The 16,324-nt window shown below is 45.9% G+C and overlaps 1 protein-coding gene across 3 annotated transcripts in view; it reads left to right on the top strand.

Annotated features, from left to right (window-relative positions):
- AFAP1 (actin filament associated protein 1) overlaps positions 1–16,324 on the top strand; it is a 152,580-nt gene that overhangs the window by 49,812 nt on the left and 86,444 nt on the right. For all 3 annotated transcript variants that reach the window (XM_049709231.1, XM_033419474.2, XM_004265152.3), the window contains exons 2-3: positions 5,182–5,310; positions 8,447–8,544. In XM_049709231.1, coding sequence (XP_049565188.1) covers positions 5,184–5,310; positions 8,447–8,544 — 225 coding nt within the window. In that variant the 5' untranslated portion in view covers positions 5,182–5,183. The remainder of the gene's footprint in view (positions 1–5,181; positions 5,311–8,446; positions 8,545–16,324) is intronic.

Here is a 16,324-nt window from a genome sequence, read left to right as displayed (position 1 = left end):
TTCCCCTGTAAAGCCATCTGGGTCTGGTACTTTTTTTGTGAGGACAATTCTTTGATAACTTTCTTTGCTTTCTCTGTGTAAGCTTTCTGTAATTTGGTAAATAGAGTTTGGTAAATTATATTCTTTTCTACGAAATTGTCTGTTTCACCTAGTTTCAAATGTATTTGCATAGAGTTGTACAGAATAGTCTTTCATGACTTTTCTTAAGGCAGAGGTAGATATTTAAGGACTTGCTAGTTTTAGAAGACAGAAGTCATGGGTCATGTCCACTTGCTGTGTTTGTGGATCCCAAGGCTTAAAGTAAAGTTCTAATAAGATGAGCATATGCTATAATAATGGTAATAGCTACCATTTGTGAAATGCTTGCCTCTGTATGGATATCAGCTCATTTTAGCCTCATTACAATCTTGAGATAACTAATAATCATCTCATTTTAAGGATGACATAATTTGGGGGAGTTACCCACTCTTCCAAAATAGAAATAGACTCACAGACAGAGAAAACAAACTTATGGTTACCAAAGGGGAAAGGGAGGGGGGAGGGGCAAATTAGTAGTTTGGGGATTAAAATGTATACACTACTATATATAAAATAGATAACCAACAAGGACATACCGTATAGCACAGGGAACTATATATAATCTACATTTCCATAAAAAGTTTTAAAAAATGGCCGTAGCCACTCACCAGGCCAGCGTTATCTCAACGTAATCCATGGAGTGATTCTCATGAAATAGTCAAAGCAGGGCCTTTGGAGTCAGAACTGCGTTCAGGTTCGTTCTGTTACGTTCCAGCCGTGTGGCTGTGAGCAAGCATATTATTACCTGGAGAGGCTCAGCCACTTATTTGCTTAGCAACCTTAGGCAACCTCTCCGAGCCTCAGTTTCTTCGCCTGTAAAATGGGGATAAGACCAGCTTCTACCTCCTGGGGTTGTTGGGAACACACACGAAGTCATACGTGTAAAGGGACTAGAAGTGTCCCATGCCTGTGATTGCCGTGTAAACATTTGCTTAAAGACAAGCAAACAAACGGGCCGTGGCTTCTGATTCCCCCGTGTAGGGGGCCGATCACGTCTTTGCAGCATTATTGTGAGAATTAAATAAAGTGTCATGTGTAGATGCCTAGGACAATGCCTTTGACACAGCAGACTCTCAGAAAATATTAATTCTCTTACTTTATTAATTTGCTCATCAAAAATCCTTGCATGCTTTCTAGTGGCTTGTCCTGCTAGGCTGCTGTAAGGTACTCGGAGACAAGCAAAGCGTAAAGCCTACTCTTAACCAGCTGACTAGCTATATTGAGAAAAGAAAAAAAATAACACCTTAAGGTCACTCAGTACCCGGTTATCCGTACAGCTGGTAAGAGACAAAAGAATTCAGTAACTTGGGAGGATTTTTTTGGGGAGGAGCTTGTGGAGGATGTTGAATTAGAGAAGGCTAGGAGAGAGGGGATGTAAGTTTAGGTGTTTACCCTGTTGAGGGTAAAATGTGGTTTGTTTAGTCCATGCAGGTCCTGGAAAGGAGGAACTTTTTTAACAACTGCATCTCTCTGATTTGGGGATGTTTTGCTTTCTGAGGTGCAAAGAGCTTTGTTTGACAATCTTTTGGGTGCAGTTTCAGGTGAAAAGAAAACCACACAGTAGCTTAATAAACAATGAAGTGAAAAATCATTAGAAGGATGCAGATACCTCAGGGAATTCAGTGCAGTCCAGGTTCACAGGTAACTGAGAAAAGTCCAGGAAGGTCTCAGGAATCCATCCAGTGCCCTGTCTGTGCGGCGCTTCCTCTCTCTCGCCTCTGAGTATCTGTGTGTGCTCCTGAGGGTGTTAACTTCGTTCTTTCTTCCTCTATTAATGACGTTCCCCTGCTGGCACATACATGCCGAAACGTGGCAGCTCCGTAGCTCCTGAGCTTACTCGTCTTCAGTTCAAGAGATCGCAACTGACTAAGAGTTCCTGTCCAGGCAGTATATACAGGAAGGAGACTCTGATGGACCAGTTTGGGTTAAGGTGGTCCACTTATGACCTGGGAGCAGGAGGTGGCCTGCAGGGCCCGGTGGTGTAGCTGTAGCTGCCGAGGGCCCAGCTTGTAGCTGAGGGCGCTGCCCTCTGAGGAGCGTGGGCCGGGCGGGACGCTGACTGTGGTTAGGATAAACTCCCAGCCCGGAGGGGTCTGCGTAAAATCCCCGATGGGGGCTCTGTAAGGGAAGCTCAGGTTGAAGACGAGATAGGACAGATGCATGCAGTCTTTCGTCCTCTTCAGATATTCTGATGCTGCTAGGTGAAAGCCAGGTGAAATCCTGCAGGATAAATATGATTTGGCTACATGCAAGAGAAGCATTTTTGATGAGTATACGAATGGGGATGGAGAATGGGTTCTGGAAGTTTAACATAGACCCATAAGCATTTTTAACGTTTTTGCTTATAGCTTTCAGCAGCCCTTCATTTTTGGACAAGGTTGATTTTGTTTTTATTGTGGTAAAATATACATAGCATAAAATAGACCATTTTAAACCTTTTTGAGTATACAATTCAGTGTCATTAAGTACGTTCACATCACCACCATCCGTCACCAGAACTTTTATCGTCCCCAACTGCAACTCTGTCCCTGGCAAACGCTCACTCCCCATTCCCCGCCCTGCCCCAGCACCTGGCACCTACCATTCTACTTCCTCTATGAGTTTGGTGACTCTAGGGACCTCACAGAAGTGGAAGCACACAGGATTTGTCCTTCTGTGTCGGGCTTATTTCACTCAGCAGAATGCCCTCAAGGTTCATCCATGGTGTGGCACGTGTCAGGATTTTCTTCCTTTTTAAGACCAAATAATATCACTGTATGGATGGACCACATTTTATTTATCCATTCATCCATCAGTGGACATTCGGGTTGTTTCCACATTTTGTTATTACGAATAACACTAGCAGCCCATCATTTTTAACGTATAGATGAGATTGTTTTCCACTTAGAATCATCGGGAAATTGTTCTCCTCATGAAAAAGACCTTAAAGGCTAACTTAATCCAGCCCCTTCATTTCATAGAGGGGAAATTAGGAGATTGCCCAATTAGGAAAAGTGCACAGCCTCGAACACATCTCGCCTACTCTGAACTCATTTGCAATTTCTCTGCCCACTTGTCTAAAATTATGAGAGCTCTGGTAGCTATAAAAGGGTGGCCTCAGTTAGGATCTTGTATTCTGGAGTGTGTTGTAGACGTGTGGAATTGTAAATTTGGGAAGAATTCCATAGACCAGTGGTTCTTGAACTTTTTTGCTTAGGACTTTTTGGCCTCAAAATATATATTGAGGACCCCAAGAGCTTTTATTTATGTGGTTATATCTGTAGATGGTTATCATATTAGAATTTAAACCTGACAGATTTTTAAGATATTTATTAATATATTTATGAAAAGTAACTGCATTACGAGATAATTTGTGAAAGAGTGGCATTGTTTATATTTCTACAAGTGTCTTCAGTATCCGGCTTAACAGAAGAAGCTGGCTTCTCACATCTGTTTCTGCATTCTGATTGTGATGAACCGCTGTTTTGGTGGAAGTACATAAAGACGATCTGGCCTCACAAAGCTATGTACTTGGAAGAGAGAAGAGTATTTTAGTGCCTTTTCAGAAAATGGTGAATATTCTTTGATACTACACCGAAACTCAACAAGTGGTAGTTTCTTAAGGTTAGTTGCAACGTGGAATCTGGCGCTGTATCAAAGAACACTTCATTTTCTGTTACATGAAGATATTTCAGCTTATTCTACACATTAGATGGACCTTTACCCAGGTGGGCTTCTATGACATCATGGTTTCCTGAGTTGTGTAGAGCTTCCAAACGTCAACACACTGCTTTATGCGCCAGGAGATCAGGTACCTCAGTGTCGTTCCTGATCTCATTGGAAAAGTCTCTGTTGAGAAGCTGTCATGTTCCTAGTGGTGGATACACGTGTTCAAAATTCTCTTTTCCCGCGGAAGCTCAAATTGTGTCATTGGCAACAAATGCTGTCATTGTTTACCTGGACGTGATAAGCTTACTTTGTTCATTTTTGAGAAAATGTCGCTCACATACTCAACTCTGAATAATCGCGGTTTGTCTATCATTTCTTCTTTGGTGCTGCATGAAAACAGTGGCTTAGTGTAACTCACAGCTCAGAAGGTTGTACACGTGCTTCTTCTCTAGACGACCGTGGTACTTGAGTCCGCAAGAGAAGTGTTTCATGCGTACTTCCCACCTCACCACACAGCACCTGACAGAGGTGTATATCCTCCAGGGTTGAGATCTAATGAAAGCAATGATTTTTACTGCTTCATCAAAGACACTCTTAAGTGAAAGTAGCATTTTAAAACTTTTATTTATTTACTTATTTTTACTGCTTGTGTGTAAGTGAAGGATACAGTATAGTATAGTTTGGTGTCGCTGCTTTGACTTGCGCTAAGATGCCAGAAGTCTAACCACCCCTTCATTTGCACCGTTAGCGCAGGAAAAAGTGAATAATGTCATATATTATGAAAATAGTTTGACCTCGCGGACACCCTGAAAGGGCGTTGGCATCACTCAGAGGTTCACATCTTGGGGTAAAAATTGCTGACACCAGCCCCATGGTGCAGTCTTACGGGTGTCAGAGGGGAAGTCTGCTGTAATCCCAGAAAGAAAAGACATGATGGAAGTCAGGATCTGAACTTACATCGAGGTCCTCCCCGGCACCCAGCATCATGTGGTAACTGTAAAGCGCTCACAATCTTCCTGGGGAGGGAGCCAGCCCTGCAAAAGCAGAGTTGGGTGTTGAGTTCCCACGTCCTATAGTAGTTATCTGAAGACTCTTTGGCATTTTAAACTCCCGTCTCCTTCCTGACACTGAAATTTAATATCATGCAGTTGACAGCAGATGATGCTGTCAGGCTCTTGGGTCGTGACTCCATCTGTTGGCAGTGTGGCTCTGGGGCTTCTCCCAGCCGAACACCTCTGCCTCAGAGCAGAAGTGATGGAGGAGCACATTTGTCTAGAAGATGATGCGTGAATCTTTTAGACGCCCCGGTTTCAGCTAACTTGTGTTTCCTGTTGGAAAACAATATTCAGCCATCAAGCTAAAAACGAAATACTTTGAGTAAAATTTAGCATTCCTGTTTTGACATCTGCAAACTGGTGGGTCTCATAGAACCTTCCCTTTCTCCTTTGTTTTCAGCAATGGAAGAGTTAATCGTTGAACTTCGTCTCTTTCTTGAACTCCTGGACCATGAATATCTAACCTCAACTGTCAGGGAGAAAAAGGCAGTTATCACAGACATCCTGCTGAGGATACAGTCATCCAAAGGTACGTCTCATTCAAACCTCAAGTCTTTCTTCTTCCAGTCTCTTTTTGCCTCGAAGCCATCTTTAATTCTCATCTTTCCAGAACACATTCATGAATGAATGAATGTATTCATTCATCAAGTTGTCATCGAAGGCCTTACTACGTGCCAGGTACTGTGTTAGTCTCTGCGTTCAGAAAGATAAAAGACCTTAAGGGGTCAGGCTTAAAGTAGGTGTGTTGGGCGGGTCCCTAAGAGCGCCCCAACACTGGGGGATTTGCTAGCAGGACTCAGCAAGGAGTTGTACTTTCTTGTGCCTGGGATTCATCACACGGATAGTAAGGATTCAAGAAAAGATTATAAGGGGAAGAGACTCAGGCCAAGCCTGGAGGGGCCCATGTGCAGGCTACTCATGTTCCTTCTCCCACGAGGGTCACACAGATCACAGTCTTCCCTCAGCAACAAAAATGCAGCAGCCTGTGTGCAAGGTTTCTGTTCAGGGAAGCTCACTGGAGACTCAGTGCCCAAGGACTTTACTGGGGGCGGGTCACATAGGCACCCTCCGCCTGGCACGTACCAAAAGCCCAGACACCCAGGAAAGCAGGTGTATTAGTCAGGGTTCCCCAGAGAAAGAGAACCGATAGGATAGAGGGATAGAGATAGAGATAAAGAGGAGATTTGTTGTGGGGGTCGGCTTCTGTGATTACAGAGGCTCAGAAGTCCCACAGTCTGCCCTCTGCAAACTCGAGACCGAGGAAAGCCAGTTCTGTAGTTCAGTTCGAGTCCAAAGGCCTGAGCGTCAGGGAGACTGATGGTTCAAGTGCTGGCCAGAGAACTAAGAACGCCAGCGTCCGAGGGCAGGAGAAGATGGGCGACTTGGCTCAAGCAGAGAGAGTGCACCCGCCCTTCCTCGGCCTGTGTGTTCTGTTCGGGTCCTCAACAGGTTGGATGATGTCCACCCACCCTGGGGAGGACCATCCCCTTTTGAGTTCTGCAACGCAAATGCTAATCTCTTCCAGAAACATTCTCACAGATAAGCCCAGAAATAACGTTCTACCAGCTCTCTGAGCGTCCCTGAGCCTGGTCAGGTTGGCACACAGAATTCGCCATCACAGCAGGTGTTTGGCGTGAGATCATGTTGTTTGCCCAAACAGTCTAGGCAGAGTAGACCAACCTTATCGATTAGGGAATGGTGGGAACACTTCTGAAAGCCACATTCCCAGATGCCAGCCCTTGTAAAGACAGCAGCCTCAGGCCTGCTGTGTTAACTCTTTTGTGCACAGTGGGTAAGACAGAATAGCAGGGAGAGGGCATCAGTGTTAAGAGAACACCCAAGAGGAGTGTCCAAACCAGTTTAGTGAGAGGGAGAATGGGGAGGGGGGCGGCGGGGGGCAGTTCTTGGAGGGTATGGTGTTAGAATCCTGACGGCTGGGTAGGAGATACCTGGATGAGACGTAGAGGTTTATTGTAAGCAGCTTCACTGAGATATAATTCACATACCGTGCACTTCACCCATCTGAATGTACAATTCGTTGATTTTTAGCGTACGAAGCCATGATTTGACACAGTTAGATTTGCGTTCCAGAAAGCTCACCTTGTCAGTCTGGGCAGTGGGTTCAAAGATCTGGCTGCAGATTGAATGAGAGCTGTGTGAGGCCCTGGGTGGATGGTGGGACCAATCCCTGAGGTAGGAGTGCAGGATGAGGACCATGTCTGAGGGGCAGTAGGATAGATAGAGACAGTGACAGAGATAGAGATGAAGATAAAGACGGAGATGAAAGTTCGCTTTGAAATGATGTTGCCGCTTCCCTGCCTGGACCCTTTCAGTATCTTCCGTTGCCTGTGGCTGAACCCCAGGCCCCTATGACGTGTGGTCACGCCTGTCTACTGTACAGTCAAAGGGGCTTTGCTTTCTGTTTCTGCCTGTTACCCAGTCTGTGACCTCGAGCAGGTTACTTAATCCCTTCAGCCTCCTCACCTGTAAGAAGGGTGGACAGTAGCACCCACCGCGGAGGGATGCTGTACGGATTGACGAGATCATATAAAACATTTCCCAGCAGTGCCTGACGCACGGCAGACGCTCAGCAGCTATTGACTGCTATTTCCTCCTGTTGAGTTTACTGGTAGAAGGAGCGTTTCCTGCGACCTCATCTCCTCTGCGTACACCTGTTTCCCAGCCAGGAGTTTGGGAACACTGCAGTTTGGGCCTCCTGCCTCCGGCGTTGCCGTTTGCTTTCTCGTGATTTCCCTTCCGCTCTTGCTCTGCCCAATGAGTTTCGACCCCTTTTCTCTCCAGGCTTTGTTCTGGATGTTACTGTCCAATTCATTGATTTGTCTCTTCGGCTCTTTAATTTGCTTAAAGCTCAGCCACTGATGGTTTGATGGTAGAGTTTCCATTTGTTCTTTTTCTTTCTTTCTTCTCTTTTTTTTATTGTTTCCAGGCCTCTGCCAAAATTCCAGTCTTGCTGTCGCTTCCGCAGGTCAGGGTCTTTGTCTTTTCCCAGCCTGCAGCGTCGTGCTTGACCCATCATAGGTGGTCATTGTTGAGCAGTTATTTTTCTAGATCTAAAACGGTGAGTCCTTGGCATGTAAATAACACTGTGCCCAGATTAAAGTAGTTTCCTCCTCTCTCCTGCCTTCACTGGTACAGTGCTCGCCACGGTTTCTGAGGGTCTGTTGTGAACATGATGCCCTGAGGGTATGAGCTTATTATCAGCCTGGTCAACAATAAGCGTGTCTGTTACAGCATCGGGCCTTAGGAGGGTACTTGACGCAGATTTACTGATTCCCAGGAAAGCGTCTGCCCCCGTAGCACGTGGGTAACATCTATACTAACCTGAGTGGACGTTCAGGAGAGGCAGCTCGCCTTGAGAGGCTGCCTGGCCTTGGAAAGGATGTCGACTTTGGTGCCTGCTCCGTCATTTCTGCCTGTCCGTGTTCCAATTAAGTACTTCAGCCTTTCGTTCCAGCACAGATCCTTCCCCTGTAGAATGGAGAAGAGGAATACCTGCCTCGCAGGATTGTTGTAAAGGACTAGAGAAAATAAAGACGTATTTGCCATGTATTCAGTGTGGGGCCAAGGAGGGGGTAGCTGCCAGCAGTTGCCACCTTTCTCTTCCTTCTTCTCCTCATCCAGTTCTGTGGTTTTGGTTGGTACAGGTTTTGAAGTGAAAGATCATGCTGCGAAGCCAGAGACCCCCAACAGCCTGCCGGCCCCTCCCCAGATGCCTCTGCCAGAGATCCCGCAGCCGTGGCTGGTGAGTTCAAGTCCCACCATCACAAGAATCACCAGATGTCTGTGTTACTTTTGGTTCCAGGGGCAGGTGATACAAGCCCAATTCTGGAAGAAAGGAGGCCACGTGTTGCCCAAGGCACTCCTTTGAGTGTGTGTTTTGGATGCTAGTAATGGCTAAGTGGGAGGCTGCAAATGTACCTTCTCTTGGGAGGCTGATGGCTCTCTGAAAATCGCTGGAGCTACAGGTCCATGGAAATCTGGTGTTAACTTGGATTTTAAAAAACTCAGATGATTTAGCGGGCAAAACAATGACAGTAGAGCCTAGGGACTTGCCCTTCCTTCTGGGTTAACTCTGAATTTGAATACCTTAGCCTGAAACTTTAACGCTCATGCTTCTTCTGGGATTAAATATTCTTTTCTTCCCCCCAAGAAGAAAAATATGTACATGGTCCAGGAATGTGTGTTTTATTTGATTTTCTGCATTCGCAATTGGTTTTGGAGTTCTTTTACTATTTTTGCAATCTGGGGATACTCACCTATGCCATTCTTCATGGACCATTCGGCTTTTTCTGCCTTTTGCTATTTTCTATTTGCTTACTCAGGGAAATTAGGCTTTTATTCAGAATCAGAGCAAAATCAGTTACTTAGCAACTCTCTTCTTAACATTTGCTTTCTCTATGAATCATCTGATTTTCTCTCTACCAGGAAAGGAACTGCAGGAAAGCAGGGCCCCATCTCATTTGTTTCTGTTCTGCCTGGGCCCCCAGCACATGGCTGATGTCCAGCAAGGACTCAGTAATTATCACTGTAAAGGAGATAGAAGGAAATCAGTGCTTACTGGGTCCCTACCACCTGTCACAGATCATGTTTGCTCTTTTTTTCACTTATAATTTCATTTAATCCTTACAGCCTGACCTCAGGGAACCCCTAAAATACCCCTAAACGTGAATAGTGTGTATTTCCATTTTCCAGAAAAGGAAGTGTGGGTCCAGTGAAGATGTGACTGCTCAAGGGCAGTAGGAAAGGCAAAAATACAGTTTTTTGTAACGTATTCTTTTGATTTCAAATCCAGCCTTTTCTCAGCAATACTATTTGGGGAGGTATGGCAGCAACGCCGATGCCAGCGTGACTCACCGACGGGAGAAGGTTTTCTTAGGAACCTAAGCCCGTTCCCGAGCTGGGCTCTGGGGAGGCCGCGGGGTCCAGGGTGTGGATGGGAGCACGGCTCCTGCGTCCAGGGACCAGCTCCGACACTTCCTGTGTGAGTTCAGACTGTGGCTTTCACGTCTCTGTGCCTGAGATGCCGCATTCTGAAACGAGTGTGATAATAGTGCCCACTTAGTGCGATTCTTGTGGCGATGAAAAGAGTTGATGGACCTCCAGCGCTTGGAATAGATGCCTCGCGTCTGTTAAGCCCCGTGCGAGAGCCGGCTCTCACTTTGTGGGGCTGTGCTTCTCAGACTTCCAGGGAGCGTGTTAAAAATGGACATTCTGATATGCTGGTAACGTGAATTATATTTTAGATATATTGAGTTAAAGAAGATGTATTAATAAGACCAATTTCATCCGTTTCTATGGCTACTAGAAAAATTTAAATTACATATGTAGCTCACATATGTAGCTTGCTTTATTTTTCTTTTGTTTTATACATTTAATCTTTCCACTGTGGAAAGCATATTGAATATATGATTTTTATATGCTGTTTTTATTTTTTTAACATTATGTATTTTTCCTTTATAAACTTATTTTTAATAATTGTTTTCCTTTTTTAAGGAATTCTTCCTGTTTCTTGTAGAAACTGTGACTCAATTATAGCTCTTTTTCATTGTCTCATTTGATGTTTTTAGATATAATACAGAATCATAGTATTAATCCTGTTTACTGATATATTGTTTGTCTACAAGATAAAGACGAGATGTGAGAAATCGGTGGTTCATGAAGCTCCTGGTCTTTGTGCTCTGGTTTACTTGTATTTTTCTTTCTAAACTGACTTCATGATCAGTCTCAATACGCTGTGTCTCGTACTTCATCGGCACAATGCAGGTTGGGAAAGGTGTTTCAAGACTGAAGGTGAAATGCAAACCTCTCGAAGCAGCCGGAACAGTAGTGGTGGTTATAGGAATGTCACGGACTGTTCTTTAGTGGCGCATGAAGTGCTACCCAGCCGGCCTGGACTAAAATGCTTGTCTTTGATGCGCCAGGCCGGGGGGAGTGAATCTCAGTTTCAGTGCCAGTTTCAAACAGAGTGCTCATTGGATGGTCAGCATTTTGTACCATTTTTGACGGTTGAATAGTCAATCCCTTTCTATGGATTTTTCCTCGGATGCAGTTTATTCTTCATCCACTATTTTCTCTCCCTCTTCTCTCCTTGTCTCCTGCCCATCTTTGGCTGCAGCGTGGCAAACTGCTGTGGTTTTAAGGTGGACGAGAAGCCGTCCTACCAGTGGAGTCGGAACTGGTAGCTGGTTAATTAAAAATGTTGGTTCAAGTGAGGAATTCTAAAAGGGTATCATGTGCTTTAAACATTTCTGATTTAAACCAATCATTTTTGAGTAGGAGTTTGACCAGTGGGTAATTCCTCCCTACTGGTGCCCAACATGGGTGTCAAGAGAGTTTTCCAAACTCAGCCTCTAAGCCAATGCTGTTTCTTGATATGAAACTCCTAAGACCTTGATGTAGGGCCAAGAGCTGCGTCCTCTGAGTGTGGGGCTACGGGTTGTCTTTTCTGCATAATCCGTACCTGTGATACAGGACTAACAATTCCCAGTTTTTGTTTCCTTAAAGTGGAGTTAAATTCTGACACTTGCGAAACGATCTGGTCTTGAGTCCCTAGAATTTTACCAGGGCCGCCTTTCACAGCTGACGTGACCACTCCTAACTGAATAGCTGGGTCTTTTCTTTTTTTGCAGCTTGTCTTGACTGAACCTTCCTAAGGCATCTCAGAGAATCGTCAGCTCTCCTCTTGCACTTGTTTTTTCGCTGATTTATTTATGTAGTAGCTAACCAAATAGAGTAAACTAAATAGTCATAAGCGTAAGGATGTAAAGAACAAAGCTGACTGTTGGTGATGGTGCAGACTCAGCCGACGGCACTGTTTCGTAGGCACTCGGAGAGGAGCCCGTTGGCCACGAAGGGTTAGCATTTTGTGGATACCCGTCAGGGCGTTTTACGGACAGAATGAAGAACGTCTATCAGCTCAGTGAGTCAGTGAAGTGGAGAGGGGTTAAGACAGCTCTGCTGTATTTTCCTGGTAGTTTATCAGGGAATTCGTCATTCAGCAAGTAAGCCTGTCTTTCAGTAAGTTGCCTTTGATGAGGTGGCTTTTGTCCAGTTGGTCACTCGCTGCTGGCACGGCTGGTAGTGGACAAGACGTGGGATTGGGTAGGAGGCTACGCCAGGCAGAGGGCGTACCACAAATTAAGGCACAGACCCGAGAAAGACCCCGACGGACTAGAGCATTACAGGCCCCTCTGCGCGGCTGAATAATAGGATTTGGATGAGTCGTCCGCGGATGAGGCCGGAACACGCCGCAGGGGTTAAACCTCGAGGGGCCCGTGGGCCTGCAGAGCAGTTTGGGATGGTCCTCAAGGCAACTATGAATGACTGAAGGATTTGTTTTTAGTGTAAGACTTAGGATGCTCCAACCGGGTATTATTTCTTACTCATTTGAACCACGATTGCATTTTTTACTCTTTCATGGCATGTATTGAAGGAATACTGCCTTTTATCACAGCTCTGTGTGTTACAATCTCCGAGAAATGAGTCCGCTTCTATCTTTTTATCCCTTTTAGTGCCGAACAGTGCTCTATGCAGTTATTGTTAACTATCTCTTGACATCCTTTTTTTTTTCTCGACCCTCGAGAGGCTGGGCAGGAGGGTGGGGTCACACTGGCCGCTTTCCCGAGTACGCTCGGCACCCTTCACCCCCCATTTCGGGCCTGGCGCACCCCTGGCTGAGGGCCCTCACCCGGCTCTCTGCGGCGCTCTCAGGCATCAGCGCTCCCCTCTTGCTGGCTGACACCCAGGTGGGCCCCCCACACAGGTGTGGCAGAGACTGGACAGGTCTCTGTGCCCCGGTTGGCTGGTGAATTACACTCAGGTGGTAGCAGTAAAAGAAAACAAAGGGGTCCAGTGGAGCTCTAAAATGTTTCCATTTTGCATAACTGAAACTTTATACCCACTGATCAGCAGTGCCTCATTTTGACATTCTCTTAATTAAACTAAACTTTAACCTTTTGAAGATGATGCCTGTTTCTCTCCTCCTTTGTGTTCCTCATATGACAAAGCAGAAGATGCCGACGGCCGCTCAAGGTCAGGAGCCACATCAAAAAGTCCGTCTTGTAACGTTGATGACGCTTCTGTACAGGAAGGGAATCGTGCGTGTTTCTGTTTTGCTCTTGGAGTCAATGCGGCTGCAGCCCAGGGTCCTGGGCGAACCGGCGACCCCTTCAGTGTGGCCGGTGGAGCTCGGGCCGGGCGGCGCGAGTGTGGGCGTGCGCTCCGTGGAATTCAGAACTTCCCTTGACCTTTGAGAGCGAGGTACAGTGTGCAGCGTGTTTACAGACCCATCCACCTCCCTTGCTTTCCAGGGGAGATTGGAGCGGGCCAAAATATGCATATGCATAATGAAAACATTTCCGGGAAGGGCTGTGCTTCTCGACAGATTTTGGGTTTTGTCTCACACCGAGAGCTGTGCAGCTATCAAAGGGACGGTACTGAGTTAGCATGCAGCCCGTGCTGAGGGAGCATTTGCGAAGGCGGCCGGTTCATCCGGAAATGGGTCCCATCTGTGTTGACATTGGCCGCCAGGCCCCACCGCCCAGCCCACCAGCCGGCTCTGATCCAGACAGTCGGGAATTGTGCTTCCTGCCCTCCCCTCCTCCGCTTAGGGGAACAGTGGGTCTACGGGACAGGGAGACTTCAGACCTTCCTGGCTGAGAGAAGAGAGCAGGGAGACCCCTTTGGGGGCTGTATATGCTCTGTATGATATCCCATCAAGGCATTTTCTAGAAATATCTTTATTTGATCATTTAAACGGCAGACAGTTTAGATGTGTTTAGATGGGGTAGAAGACGCAATTTAGTGTTTTGCTATTTTAAGGCTAGACCTTATGTAAATGTGATGCCTTATTATATCAGCAGATAGCAGCAAGGTCGTTTTTTTAAAAATATTTATTTATTTATTTAGGCTGCGCCAGGTCTTAGTTGCGGCATGCGAGATCTTTAGTTGCAGCATGCGGGATGTTTAGTTGCAGCATGTGGACTTCTTAGTTTCGGCATGTGGACTCTTAGTTGCAGCACACAGACTCCTTAGTTGCGGCATGCATGTGGGATCTAGTTCCCCGACTAAGGATCGAACCCAGACCCCTTGCACTGGGAGTGCAGAGTCTTACCCACTGCACCAGGGAAGTCCCAGGTCATTTTTTTATTGTGGTAAAATACACATAACACAGACTTTACCATTTTAACCACTTGTAAGTATCCAGTTTAGTGGTGTAAAGTACGTACGTTGTTGTGCAACCATTGCCACGACCCATCTCCACAACGTTTCATCTTTCCAAACTGAAACTCTGTCCGCAGTAAGCAATGCCTCGCACCCCGCTAGCCCCTGGTAGCCAGCATCCTACTTCCTGTCTCTAGGAAACAATGATGTTTTGGTCCCAGCCCTTACCGCCTGCCTGCTGATGGCATTTTATCCTTCCTAAAGTGCTTTCACAGCAACTTCATTATCTCTATTTGACAGATGGGATTATGAGATTCTTTGAGATTGACTGACAAAATCAGGTATTTTGTCAGTTGCAGAGTTTCGACTAAAGCCCGAGATTTAAAACAACAAAACCATCCCGGAGAAGTCAGATGTGATCCTTTTAGTGGCTGTGAACCATCCTGTTCCTTTTCTCCTTGTCTTTCGATCGCAGAGTTTAGTGTCACGTCTCACTCCCGTGGCGTCTTCATCTTGGATTTATTCCGTGTCCCATTGCCACTGCTGTTGCACTGTCCTGCCTTCCCTGTGGGAGCCCGCCTCCGGGTAGAGAAGGAAGGGAAGAACATGTGCCCCGTGGGCTCTCATTCTTAGTCATGTATAAATAAAACTTGAGAAAATATGTGTGAATAATTTCCCAGTGTTTACTCAAGTGCTGTTGGAATGCAAATTAAATAGTGATCAGAATGGAAGGGGGTGTCATTTGGATAAAAACTTTTATTTTGCCAAGAAGAGTATCTGCTCAAAATTCTTGACGTTAGGATTGAAACCATGTTTTGCACTTGAGGCCATCAGCTTTTGTTATCTGTTGACAATCCCTCCCTCCCGTCCTCGGGAAGCTTAGGTGATGCTGTGGAGTGCTGCTACCGTATTCTCTCAGCCAAAAAGGGCTTTGCCGATACGTGGCAGAGCTAGAGCGTGAACCCTCCCTGTCTTCTGTCAGATCATATCGTTTTTAGCTGCTACTCTTAACAGATTTTAGTCACTGTAACCAGAAAGATAGAATCTGGATGTATCACTGTATGTACAGAATTAAAGTCAGAAAGTGATTCCAAATTCTAGGCTGGTGTTTTTCTCTGCTAAAATTAGGTCTCAAGTTCATTGGTGTGTCTGGTGCAAAGGACTGAGTGATTAATGGGGGCCGGAGGAGGGGAAGGTGGGGGGCAGCAGCAGAGAGGAGAGGGAGGAAGGGCAGAGTGGGCATGGAGGTAGAGCCGGTGTGGACGTGCCTTCCTCAGGAACGCACGGATCCCGCCGTGCTGCGGGAGCCGGGAGCATCGGGTTGGATCCAGTGGCCTTGGTGGGTTGCACGTTCCTTCCCTGCATCCTGTCTGGCTCGGCCGCCGCAGCAGTAAGTGCTCGTCTGTGCCCACCCGGCCGACTCCTGGCTTCTCCAGTAAGCAGCTCTGCAGCACGGGGGTGCTGGGCAGGGTCTTGCATCCCCCTCAGTTTCCTCGTTTGTAAAATCAGAATCAGAATACCAATCTCTCAGCGTTGTTTTCTCAACAAGAGAAAAAATATATAAAGTGTTCCAGAACAATGCGTGACACACGGAAGGCAGACCGTAAACAGTCATTATTTTGTTGGAATAATAGCAATAACAATCATTGTATTTATGCCATATAATTATATCTTAATATTTATTATTATTAATGGAAAAAATTTTCTATGAGGCTTTTCCTTAAAGTAGCAAAGACAAATATTGTGTTGGCCAAAAAGTTTGTTTGGGTTACGTGAACGAACTTTTTTGGCCAACCCAATACTAATGGGCTTTTCTTTCCAAAAAGGTAGAAATTAAATTATGGCCAGTATTGTGAGCCAAGCAAGCCTGTCGATTATATTCCTATCCAGTTGTAAGTACTGGTCTTCTCTAATAAGACGCTGACACCTTAAAAGAGAAATTTACAATGCCTAAGGCAGATAAGATTTCCTGAAAAAAAAGGTCACATTCATGTAAGCATTCATTCGTGGGAGAAGTATTTCAGTGAATTTAAAGGTTATCTAGTAACCGGTACCATGCCGTTTCTACTTTCCTGTCTAGGGCGCAGCACAGATCAGTCGTTCCTTGAGGAAAACAGTTTCTCATCCTTCTTTGTCAGTATCTGAGAAGGCTGTGAGGGTTAGACTTGAGTCCCGTATTCTGTGAGCATGTGTCTTCTGAGAGCCAGTCCAGGAAGACTCTGGTGACCAGTGCCAGACGGTGCCGAGCTTTGTGCGTGGACTGGGTCTCTTCTAGCATTGAAGGGAAGCTGTCAGATCCAAAGTAGAGTGGCGTCACGTGGGTGTGTAGCCTTGCCGTCAGAAGGTACATTTGAGTACGT

Source organism: Orcinus orca, chromosome 4 (genome assembly GCF_937001465.1).
Source record: "Orcinus orca chromosome 4, mOrcOrc1.1, whole genome shotgun sequence".
In the NCBI taxonomy this organism is placed as follows: domain Eukaryota; kingdom Metazoa; phylum Chordata; class Mammalia; order Artiodactyla; family Delphinidae; genus Orcinus; species Orcinus orca.
Note: the sequence above shows the minus strand (reverse complement) of the source record. Positions and strands in the feature narration are given on the sequence as shown.